The 11,093-nt window shown below is 63.9% G+C and overlaps 1 protein-coding gene across 6 annotated transcripts in view; it reads right to left on the minus strand.

Annotated features, from left to right (window-relative positions):
• SBF1 (SET binding factor 1) overlaps window positions 1-10,851 on the minus strand; it is a 32,718-nt gene extending 21,867 nt beyond the window's left edge. For 2 of the 6 annotated variants that reach the window (XM_034948401.4, XM_034948397.4), the window contains exons 1-15: window positions 10,591-10,851; window positions 4,150-4,235; window positions 3,560-3,697; window positions 3,306-3,464; window positions 3,112-3,222; window positions 2,378-2,483; window positions 2,153-2,285; window positions 1,953-2,061; window positions 1,764-1,877; window positions 1,566-1,643; window positions 1,018-1,131; window positions 804-932; window positions 622-720; window positions 337-541; window positions 132-244 (exon numbers count right to left, since the gene is read on the minus strand). In XM_034948401.4, the coding sequence (XP_034804292.1) occupies window positions 132-244; window positions 337-541; window positions 622-720; window positions 804-932; window positions 1,018-1,131; window positions 1,566-1,643; window positions 1,764-1,877; window positions 1,953-2,061; window positions 2,153-2,285; window positions 2,378-2,483; window positions 3,112-3,222; window positions 3,306-3,464; window positions 3,560-3,697; window positions 4,150-4,235; window positions 10,591-10,645 (1,749 nt within the window). In that variant the 5' untranslated portion in view covers window positions 10,646-10,851. Of the gene's footprint in view, window positions 1-131; window positions 245-336; window positions 542-621; window positions 721-803; window positions 933-1,017; window positions 1,132-1,565; window positions 1,644-1,763; window positions 1,878-1,952; window positions 2,062-2,152; window positions 2,286-2,377; window positions 2,484-2,750; window positions 2,775-3,111; window positions 3,223-3,305; window positions 3,468-3,559; window positions 3,698-4,149; window positions 4,236-10,590 lie in introns of all 6 variants that reach the window. The other 4 variants (XM_034948400.4, XM_055105584.3, XM_055105583.2 and 1 more) reach the window with 3 other exon arrangements.
• Between the last annotated feature and the right edge of the window lie 242 nt (window positions 10,852-11,093).

Raw genomic sequence — 11,093 nt, forward strand, 5'->3', positions numbered from 1 at the left:
CAGCCACCTCTAGCTGTCTGTTAGGCAGAGGAGGCCCTGGGGCAGCGTCAGCACTCACAAGGGTGAAGCGCGGCCTGGGTCTCCTCTGAAACCCACTGCCCTGGCCCGGCTGGAACCTGCACAGCCCTCACCTTCTTGGCCTCAAGCATTTTCCCCTCAAACACGTAGGAGATGCAGTTGCGCACAACCTCCAGCCGCCGGGCGCTGTTGACATGCAGCCCACTGCACCGCTCCAGTATGGCAGCTGCAGGGACAGAATACACACACTCGGACCCCTGACCCCACGCCCATCCTGGGCCACGCTCCGGGCCTGCCTTCCCCTCCCTCATTACGCACTCATGGGGGGCCCTGAGGGCACGGTGCTCCTCCTCTCGGCCTTCACAGCTGGGGGTGCGCCCTGCATCTTGGCCGCAGCCTGGTCCACGATCCACTGCACGGTGCCCTCATCCAGCCGGGGGAAGGGTCGGGGCACCCGTCGCAGGTGGCTGCTCTCACCGGGCCTCTGTACCTTGTGCATCGCCACGGCTGGGTACGGGTTCTCCTGTGGGGAGACGGCAGGTGTGGGGCAGGGGCCCAGGGATCGAGGCGGTACGACGCCCTCCCATCCCGCTACCCTCCTACGTTCTTATAGAGCTGCTCTGCCAGTTCCTGGATGTGACGCAGGACACGCTGGGGGTGGTTCTCATCCGCCCGCATCCTTGCCACCTCGTGGGCCACCAGCTAGCGGGGTAAGCAGGAGGTTAGGTAAGCCATGGTCAGGCGGAGCCAGGGCAGGGGGCTGGGAGGGCAGGGTGGAGGTGCACCTCATCGAACAGGTCCGTAGGGCGGTATGGGACCCCACGCTCTGACACAAAGCCAGCAAAGGCCATGCCCTCCAGCACCTTCATCAGGAAATCGTCCTCTACCAGCCCACGCTGGCCCAGGAAGGCTGCCTGGATGATAGAAGGAGGTCGGTCCCTCAGGGGTCTCCACCATGCGCTTATCTCCTACCCCACGCCCAGCCACCAGGCACCCCACCTTATGGAAGCGGATGACAGGCTCCGGGTGGATGCGCACGACGTGCAGGCACCAGCGATAGCCCTGCAGCAGCTGAGCGAATAGCCGCAGGAAGACCGCGCGCAGCTCCTTGTCCTGGGAGAAGAGCTGAGTGCAGGTGAGAGCCAGTCCTGCCAATCCCCACCCCAGGCCGCCCAGGAGCTTCTCCACACCCCAACCCACCCCAAGCTGCCCCGCTCCCATCCTTCTGCCCCTCCCACCATTCTGCACTCAGGGCCACCAGCTCCTCTGAAACTGTCTGGACGAGGCACTCCTGGCTCAGCACCCTCAAGGGCTCCTGTGATCAGACGCCAAGTTCCAGCCCCTTGCTGGGCCCCTGCCGCCTCGCCTGCACCACTCACGACCACCACTCCTAACTGCTGGCAGCTGCTTTGCTCCCAGGCTCCTGCTTCTGCGACTGGAGCCGGGGCCAGCCTGGGGGTGGGGCCCTGTGTGTCAGTGGCAGCAGACCTGAGTGGGGGCAGCCTAAGTGCCTGGGGTCCCCATGCAGGAGCAGCAACGACCCCCACCTGCATCTTCAGGGAGGAGGTGGATGTCGTGGGCGGAGGGAAGGCGAGGTCAGCCAACTCCAGCTCCGGGTCCAGGACCTGCCAGCACAGAATGGAGCAGGCAGCTGCACGCTGGCCCCGGCTCTAGGCTCCCCGTGCTGCCAGGCAGCCACATCCCAAAGGCCCCCAAGGCTCCCACTTGCCCGTGGTGCCCCTCACCATGCTCAGCACACTGTGCGTCTGACTCTGCAGTGGCTCTGGCAAGGGTGGAATGTGCACACACTCAGGGATGGTGACCGTCCCTCCATCCAGATCAGCAACAATCACATCGAGCTGCGGACCAAGGGAGCCGGCAGTCAGGGACCTGCAGGCCTGGGCCGTGAGGTGGACACAAAGCACAGCCCTTACCAGCTCCTGGGTCTCTGCCTGGAAGGCCGCGTTGACCCCAATGATGAAGGGCGTGGGTGTGCTGAGGACCTCCAGCAGCTGAGCCGGCAGGATGGGCACATAGGTGAAGCTGTGCAGGCCCCAGAGGATGCAGTGAGCCAGGGGACGCGGCTGGGCAAAGGGGCCAGGAGAAGGGGCTGGGAGGGCCGGGCAGGGGTCACCTGTATCTGAGAGGAAACAGCAGTGCCAGGAGGCCCCTACAGGCATCGGCGAGCCGCTGGTAGCTCCGGGACAGGAAGAGAACCTTGTGCTCCGTGAGAGCAGCGCAGAACAAAGACAGCACGTTGGTGATGCCTAAAGGAAGAAGAGAAGCTTGGAGAGGACCCACATCCCTAACTACCAGCCCCCGAGGGGAAGCCATGCGGGGGTGGGACAGACAGGCTCACCTAGCTGGCGGAAGAGCAGGGCCACGCTGCAGCGGCTGACGGGCAGCGAGTCGGCCAGTGGAGTCTGGATGACCTGCCGGTCACCAGCCCCCAAAGAGATCGTCCTCTGCAGCAAAAAAAGGATCGGGGCTCAGTAGTTGGACCAGAGCCAGCCCAGAGTCAGCCCAGAGCTCTGTGTCCCCAGGCAGACCCTGGTGTACTGACAGACCCGAGGTGGGACTGGCTGGGATGGGCAACATGGCAAGAGGGAAACGCCATGCCCTGCCTCTGTTGTCCCAAGCAGCTGCAGAGAAAACTCAGGACAGGAGTGGCTGCTTTTGACTTGGGGGTAGGGATGGGGCCTAGGTGGGCGGAAGAAACAAAGAATCCATACCGCTCCTTCCTCAACAGAGTCCAGCTGCACAGGACAGACGGGCAGAAAGACACGGTTAGACACTCCAACACACCCAGGCACAGGGCAGGGAGCAGACAAACAAGCTGACATCAACATCCAGAGACAGGCACACACCATCAAAGGAGCGGACAGAGAGGCTGAAGGACACAGGCCCAGAGCACAGGTGCGAGGGCCAGGTGAGCAGGCCAGGACTGTTGGGGGCAATGGTGGCACGAGGACGCAAGAGGGAGCATCCAAGGCCTCCAGCTGTGTGTGGCTCTGGCTGGGCTCCAAATACCTACCAGGGCCCCAGCAGGAGGGGCCTGTGGCTGTGCAGATACCAGCTGCCTCCAAAACTCACCTGCGAGCCCCCAGCCAGGGGCACAGTGCACGTCAGCAGATTCCCAATCACGTTCTCCAGGCACACATTCAGGCCCTCCACGTGGATGGCATAGATGAGGCCAAGGCTGTTCTGCAATGACCAGAGCGGGGAGTGGTGGGACAGCCGACGGAAGCACCCTCGTCGTGCCTCGCCGCCCCGGCTGCCGGCCTCACCCTGAACACCTCCGTGTGGTCGAGTCGCGACACCAGTACCAGCGTCTTCGGTGCAAACAGCTGGGCAGATGGGGCAGGTGCTGTGGGAGACAGGTGGGTCTGGCCTCCCTCATCCCCCTCTTCCTCCCTCTCTGTGGCATCCTCCACGCGCGTCGTTTCCTGCTGGGGGTCAGGAGGAGACGGGGGCAGGGGGAGTTGGCCACGGCCCAAGGATGCAGCTTCATTCATGCTGTACCCAGAGGCCCCAAGCTGACCTGTGAAGGCTCCGCTGGCTCCCAGAAGGTCAAGCAGGCGCAGTAGTGGCGCTCGGAGTTGATGTCGGTGAGGACAGCAACAAAGAAGGTCGGTGGATTCCTCTCGGGACACAGCTGCCACCCGCTGGGCTGGCAAAACTGCAGGGAAGGCTCAGCAGTCAGCTCCTCCCCCTACACCTGTGGCAGGAACCAGCCCACCTGCCCCAGCATCTGCACCACCATGCCTGGAGGCTCCAACACACACAGGCAGCTCCTTGCTTGGAGACCCTGGGGACACGTGGCCTCCTGGGCCTCAGTCTCTCCGGGTGAAAGGAGTAACAGCCTCTAACCTCCCCACCTGGGGCAAGGACCAGGAGATGGGAGAACAGTCCCCACCATCATGAGTGAGTGACAACATGACACAGTGACATGAGCACCGCGCAGGCCGCCGGCCAAGCCGGTCAGACCCCCTGACAGAGGCTCTGCTGTCTTGTCCCTAGCCCAGCGGGGGGCCGGGCACTGCGGAGGCCCCTCAGTCAGGGACAAGGGCAGGGCTGTGCCCACCTGCCCTCCCCACCTGCCAGCACCGTCTCAGCACGCCCCCAACTCACCAGCTCGATGCCCTGGGGGAATGGGTTGTCCTCCCAGTCCTTCTCTGGGAAGCGCTGCAGAATCTGGCCCTGGCCTTCCCCACTCCCTGAGGACAAGAACAGGGGGTCAGAGCACCCGACCCGCCCCCCCACCCACCAGGAGGCTTGAAGATCCCAGGGTGGAAACATTCCCACCCACTGAGCCCTCATCTGGCACCAGATCAGCCACAGCTCCCTAAAAATAGTTCCGTATGGAGAGTCTGCTTGACAGCTGCAGACCCTAGGGCCACCTGAGGGTAGAAAAGCCCCTGTCGCTACACCCCATTCCCCGATCCCACCCCAGAGACCTCCTTCAGCCTGACCAGCCTAGCTTCACACAGCACAGCAGCCCTCCATCAAAGGTCAACACTTCGGGACTGTTCCACAGGCCCCCACAGCATCTGCCACCACCGCCAGGCCCCCACTTAGGCTCTCAGCCCCCCAACAGTGGGCATCCCCCAGAGCTCCCTGTCACCCACCAGCCCTGGACCCAGCCGGGGGTGTGGAGGACTCAAACCTGCTGTCTGTGTGGGGTTCAAGAAGCCTCAGCCCCACAAGGCTAGAGGACACCCCCTGCGCCCACAGCCCCAAACTCTTCCCTATCCCAGCTGCTTCAGAGACAGACAAGTCCCCAGTACAGGTCCCAGAAGATGGGGTTTGGCAGCTGCCTGTTAGAACACCAGCCCCACAGCCAGCAGGACCTAGAGGGGCAGCAGCTAGACGGGAAGGATGGAGACTTGGTCCAGGACGACCACCGAAGGATGCCCAGATGGCTTCCTGAGCACTTGGACCCCAGCAGCTCTCAGAGGAGAGTGGGACGGTGGTCACACCCAGGCCTGCTCCCTGTCTCCAAATCTCCCTGTACAAAGGCCATAGGATGGGTGCTGAGCACAGCCTAAGCTCCCCTGGGCCAGGAGGAGGGCTTTCAGGGCAGGGAGAGCCAAGAGGCCTATGTCTCCCCACCAGACCCCTCCTCTCCTTGGGGCCCCAGAACTACCACAGCCAGGGCCCTGTTTCCAGGCCTAGTCCACACTGGTGGGGTAAAGGTCCCTGCCTGTGGCTCACCCCTGGAGAGCCAAACCAGGAAGCCCGGTGGGGACCACAGTGGGACACTCAGGGTGTGGCTCCCGCAGCAGGACGGCTCCGCAGGCCTCCCAGGGCTTGTGGAGGATGGAGCAGGTGCAGCAGGAAAGACGAAAGCCTCCCTGCCTTCTCCTCCACACAAACCGCAGGTCCCCAGGGCCCATCCTCTGTTTGGACGGGCCTCTACACCGCCACCCACCTGGCGGAAGCAGCAGAGCCAGATGGGCAAGGCGGGGGTCATGCTCAACACAGAGCCCCTCATGGACCTCCACCCTGGCCCCCAGGAAGCTGCAGCCCCACATCCAGCATGCCTGGTCCTCCTGGGAACAGATGAGCAACTCTGGCAGCCCAATGGCACACACTCCACGGGTCCCCTACAGGCGGGGAGACCATCCGCCCTCCAGGGTTACAGGGGCAGAGCCAAGGAAGTCGGCAGTGGGCAGGTTGCTGCTAAGTGGGAGACGGTGGGGCGGTGAGGGGCCGATTCTGACTCACAAAACCTCAGCTTCCTGCTCCCCTCCCCCTCCCACCACTGACACCCTGCAGAGGACAGGCGGCAGACGGGTGGGGGCCCAGGTGTCTGCGGGTGCCACACCTACCTCCACACCCCCAAGTACAGCTCACTCAGGCGCAGGCCCTGAGCTGCGGCTCCTCCCCCACCCCGCCCACTCCCCCAAAGGCCTCCTTGTGCTTGGCCCCAAACCACCATCTGGGCCCAGCCCTGGCTGGCACCCAGGGCTCACCCAGTTCTTGCCACGAGGCAGCAGGCGGAGGAAGGAAGAGGGGTTTATGAACAAGGACAGCAGTCTCTGCACTGCAGCCTCCCCAAGGCCAGGCAGGGAAGGCAGCCTTCCCCAGGAGGATGGGCAGAGTGGCAGGTCACCATCTACCTTGACCCTCTCCACCCCGCTAGTCTTGTGAAGCACCAACTCTCACTCAGCCTTAAGTCCTCTGCAGGGCTCTACCCTCCAAAGAGCCAGCCCTGAGCTCCACTCTCCTTGGGCTGGCCCAATGGCCCAAGTGGGACAGGCCAAGCAGGCACCTCTCCCTGAGCTCCTCTGTGCCATGACAGCCCCAGACTGGCCCTTCAGGTCTCAGCCCACAGAGCACCCCCTCCCCTGGGAAACTCTGCCCCAACCTGGGGCCTACAGGGACCCTAGGACCGACCTCCCTCCACCACACCCCAGTGACTGCTAGTGCACCTGTTGGCTTGGCTGGGACGGACCACAGGCTAATTAGGGCTTGTAGAACACGTACAGTCGGCTACACAACCATCTTCCCCACACCCAACAAGCAAACAGGTTCCTCAGTCGGAAGTACAGGGCACCTTCCAGAGCCCCAGGGAATGACAGAACACAGCTGGCCCCTGGAAAGGCAGGCCATGGAGGGCCCTGCAGCCCTCGGCTGTGAGCAGCTCTCCTCCTCACCCTTCTGAGGTCCCAGCCTGCACCTCAGCTCTGTGCTGTCCGGGGCCAGGCCACATCTTGGCCTCCAGGGGGATGTGGGGGGTTTTGCCACGTCTTCCCAGGGTCCCCCACCCACTGAAGCCCTATTGCCACAGGAGTGACCTCCAGCAGCTGAGCTCCTTGCCCATCAGAGTGCTGCCTTTACCTCAGAATAGACAGGAGGGAGGGTGCCCTCCCCACTCCTCCCCTTGGCAACAGGACGAATCCAAACGGTGTGCTGGGTGGCACTGGGCACCAAGGTTTCCTTGCCACCTCCACCTCTGAACATGGGGCTGAGGGGGCCACCCGAGGACAACACTGGGGCTTCTGTCCTGAAAGCCCCTCAAAGAGCACTCCCTCCTGCACCAATGTCCCTGCGGCCAGCCCCACGCAGACGGCAGGCCTGAAAGGCGGGCGGGCAGGCGAACACAGACCTCGCGTTCTGTCATCTGCTGGCAGCACCCCATCACCAGTGCCAGGCTCTGACGCCTGGAGGGCTGGCCCAGGCCAGCGTGTGCTGTGGGGAGGCAAAGAAGGATGGCAGCCTCTCCTGTTTCCCCACCACACTCCCCACAGTGCACGAAGACCAGCCCTGGCCGGCTCTGCTGCTTGTGGGGACCCCAGCTATAGGAAAAGAGAAAAGAAGGAAGGACAGCACCTTCCTGCTACGCCACCCACCCAACCCCAACATGCACATGGCTCCCTCGGCCGCAGCAGCAGGCCATGCGCAGGGCCCCTGCAGCTTCCACAGCCATCGCCCCCAACCTCCCCTGCCCATTCAGACCTGAGCAGTTCTGACCCAAGGCCTTGGACCCCTTCCAGCTCCCAGGGTGGAGGCTGGGAGGCAGTTGAGGCCATCCCAAACAGCCCCAACCCGCTCCAGAGGGAGGGCAGGAACGTGGGTGGGGACAGTAGATGGGGCTCAAGAATGCAGCCAGCTCATCACAGTCAGGACGAGAGGCGAGGCCATAGGGTGAAAGGTCTTTTTCTCAGATGCAAGGGGTCCAGCCCCTCCTCCCAGGCAGATGCACACTCAGCTGCTGGAGATGGAAGGCCGATGGCCAGGTCAGGGCCAGATCAAATGTGTCTCCTGTTCCCAAAGACACCTCAGCACTGGCCACGCTGTGATCAGGGCCCTTCTGAGCAAGAGCCGGGCAGAGGCAGTCTGTCTAGTCCTGATGCCTGCCCCAGAGCACAGAAGGTGATCCCTGACTCACCAGGTGAGGGGCCTGCAGATGGGCCAGCGCTGGCCACCATCACTTTCTGAGGTGAAAGGGTCACGGCCAGCACAGGCATTTACCTTCTCAGGGCCCCTCCCCACCTTTCCTGAGAGGTTTCCAGCTGGTAACCACTAGCAACTGGGATGCTGCCTCAGGCAGGACTCATGCACCCTCAGCACCCTGGTGCTGCACCCAGCAGCTCCAGACAGGATGTCCAGATCCAGGCCAAGACAAGCTATCCGCCAATCCTAATCCCCAACCCAAGAGACCCTGCATCCCGCCCTGAAGTCCTAGCCTGACAAAACAGAGAGGGTCCTCTACCCACTCAGAAGTGCCTGTTGTGTCTGTGCCTAGAGAGTTCACACACCTGCTGCTCAGTCACTAATGAAAGACACTCATCATTTCCAGGGCCTCCTGTGTGCTACTGCTTCACACCTGTGCATTCACTGCATCCTCACGGCAGCCTGGGAGGTTAGCATGACTCACTCCATCCCCAGATGAGGAAACTGAGGCAGAGAGAGCCAAACAACTGGCTCGAAGTCACAAGGCTATCAAGGGGCAAAGCAGAGACAAGTGACCCCCACGCCACACTCCTCTGCTTCTTCCCCCAGCTCCCACCGGCCCTGGTACCTGGCTCTGCCCTCAGCCCATGACCAGGGTCCCAGTTTATAGCCTTGTTCCCCTCAAGAATGAACAAGTCCTTCTAAGGGGTGCCTGGGGCTGCAAGGCCAGCAAGCAGCTGACCAGCTCAACCCCAGAAGGTAGTGGGGTACAGGGCTCCACGGTCCTCCAACCCTACTGCAGTGGACCACTTATCACTCCTTCCTGTCACTTAGGGGAAGGGGGGGGCACCTTGGGCTCCAGCCTTCTACCCTGTCCTGAGCAAAGGATACACACAAACAGGTGCCTGCACTACGTGTGGCTCCAGCAGTGAGCACACACGTCACAGCCAGCTTGTTGTGGAGCCCACTCTGCCTCTTCTCTCTGCCTACCTTCAACTCCTCACCCCACGGCCACCACGCCTCCCACCTGGCCTTTGCCTGCAGTCTCTACCAACCCAAACCCTCTCCACACTGCCCTCAGGATCATCAGGGTCATTATCAGCTGTTCCTGTAGCCCCCGCCCCAGCCCTCAGCCCAAGGCCCCTCACACCAAGACAGTCCTCAGCCAGCCTTGCTTCCCTGGATCCTCAGGCACCCTCTGCCCCAGGTGGTAAGGCCTCCTCCATGCCCCTCATAGGCGCCTCGGTGCAGACAGCTCCCTCTGTGGGTCAAGACAACATTGACAGCCAGCCTGCACACAGTAGGGATGAGGACTGTGTGGTCCTAGCAAGCGAGAACTCCCTCTTTAAAGAAAAAGACAGATGCTCATGACTGACGATGCCATAAGACACACACTTGGATACACGTGAGCAAAGAGGAGTGTGTGCTGAGTAAGAGGGCACTGAGAAGGGGCTGGAGACGAAGAAGACGCTAAAGAGGCTTCAGGAAGTGTAGGGGGGTGTCCAGCAGAAGAAACACAAAAAAGAGAGAACTCCAGGTCCTTGGGGGGACAGTGACAACTGGACTGACCAAAAACAGGGTAACTGGGAAGGCAAGCTCAATCCCACCTCCAGGCTCAAGATCCAGCCCCTGCCTGACCACACAGCCATCCCCACACACTGCCAGTCTGCAGCTGGGATCTGACAGCCTGAGTGCCAGTCCCAGCCTCTATGAGCCGGCTCAGGCCAGGCAGTCAGCTTATCCGCGCCTAACTTCTCTACAAATGGGGGCAACACCAGGGCAACCCCGGTGGGCTGCTGGGAGGAAGAGGTGAGATCATGTACACAAAGGGCTGTGCGGGGCCTGGTACACCAAGCACGCTCGCCAACGCTGCTGTCTCCAGGCTGTTGCTGATGTCATCGTCAGGCTCCGTTTTCTCCTACCTCCTGGGCTGAAGAGCTCTCAGACACGGGCGCTGACCCCACACACAGACCTCCTGGGCATGGGCACCGACCGCCACGCTGATCCCCCACCCAGGGCTTGGCGTGCAGGGCCTGGACCGTCAGGCGAGTCGCCAGGAATGCTCTTCTCTCTACTCTCGACGCTTCCTCCTCAAATCCTCCCAGTTTCAAATCAAACACCGCTTCTCCATGCACCAAACCCGAACTCCACCCCCTCTTTGCACCCCGCCAAGACCGCCGGGGGCTTCAGACGCAGCACCAAGGTCAGAGGCGGGCTGGCGAGCCGCGGGTCCGCGCCCCTGGAGCCACTAGAGCCACAGCCGCCGGCAGCTGGCCAAGGGGAGAGCCCGTCCCACCCCAAGGAGGCCGGGCAGGCCGGGCCCAGCCTTCTCTCCCTGCCGCCACCAGGCCCGCGCGGCCACGCCGCCCCCAGCGGACGCCCATTCTCCCCACGGGCTGTCCGGTCGGCCCTGGCCTTCAGTCCCCGCCCGGCCCCCGGCCCCGGCCCTCAGTCCTCGGCCCCCCGACCCCGGCCCTCAGCGCCCAGCCCCCGGTCCTCGGCCCTCAGCGCCCGGCCCTCAGTCCTCGGCCTCCCGACCCAGCCCCCAGCCCTCGGCCCCCAGCCCCCAGCCCTCGGCCCCCAGCCCCCGGCCCTCGACCCTCAGACCCAGCCCCTGGCCCTCAGCACTCGACCCCCGGCCCCCGGCCCTCAGCGCTTGGCCTCGGCACTCACCGCGCGGGTGCGGCCCGAACGCCACCAGCACGAAGTAGTCCGCGAGCCGCGCCATGGCGAGGGGCGCGGGGCGGCCCGAGGGGCGCGGGCGGGCTCCGCGGCTCGGGAACTCGAGGACGGCGCGCTCATGGCCCGGCCCCGGCCCTGGACCGCGCACCCCGGACACCCCTGGTTCGCTCCGCGGCGGCGGCGGCGGCGGCGGCGGCGGCGGCGGCGGCGGCCCGGGCTCCCGCCGCCATCTTCCCAGCCAGCCGGCCCGCCAGGGCGCGCCGTGCGCCTGCGCGCTGTCGTCAAGCCCTGAGCGGGCGGGGCCTGCAACCGCGCATCTCCATTGGTCCAGCGGGTGGGAGGGCGGCTCCCGAGAGCAGCGCCCCGCCCATCGCTGACCACTCTGGGGCCCGGGCACCGCCCCTCGGGCCGGGCACCTGGACTACGGCTCCGGCGGGTCTGACGCCCTGACCCGGGTCGGCTGTGGTGTCGGCGGGAGGCATGGGCCAGGACCA

This window comes from Pan paniscus, chromosome 23 (assembly GCF_029289425.2).
Source record: "Pan paniscus chromosome 23, NHGRI_mPanPan1-v2.0_pri, whole genome shotgun sequence".
In the NCBI taxonomy this organism is placed as follows: Eukaryota; Metazoa; Chordata; class Mammalia; order Primates; family Hominidae; genus Pan; species Pan paniscus.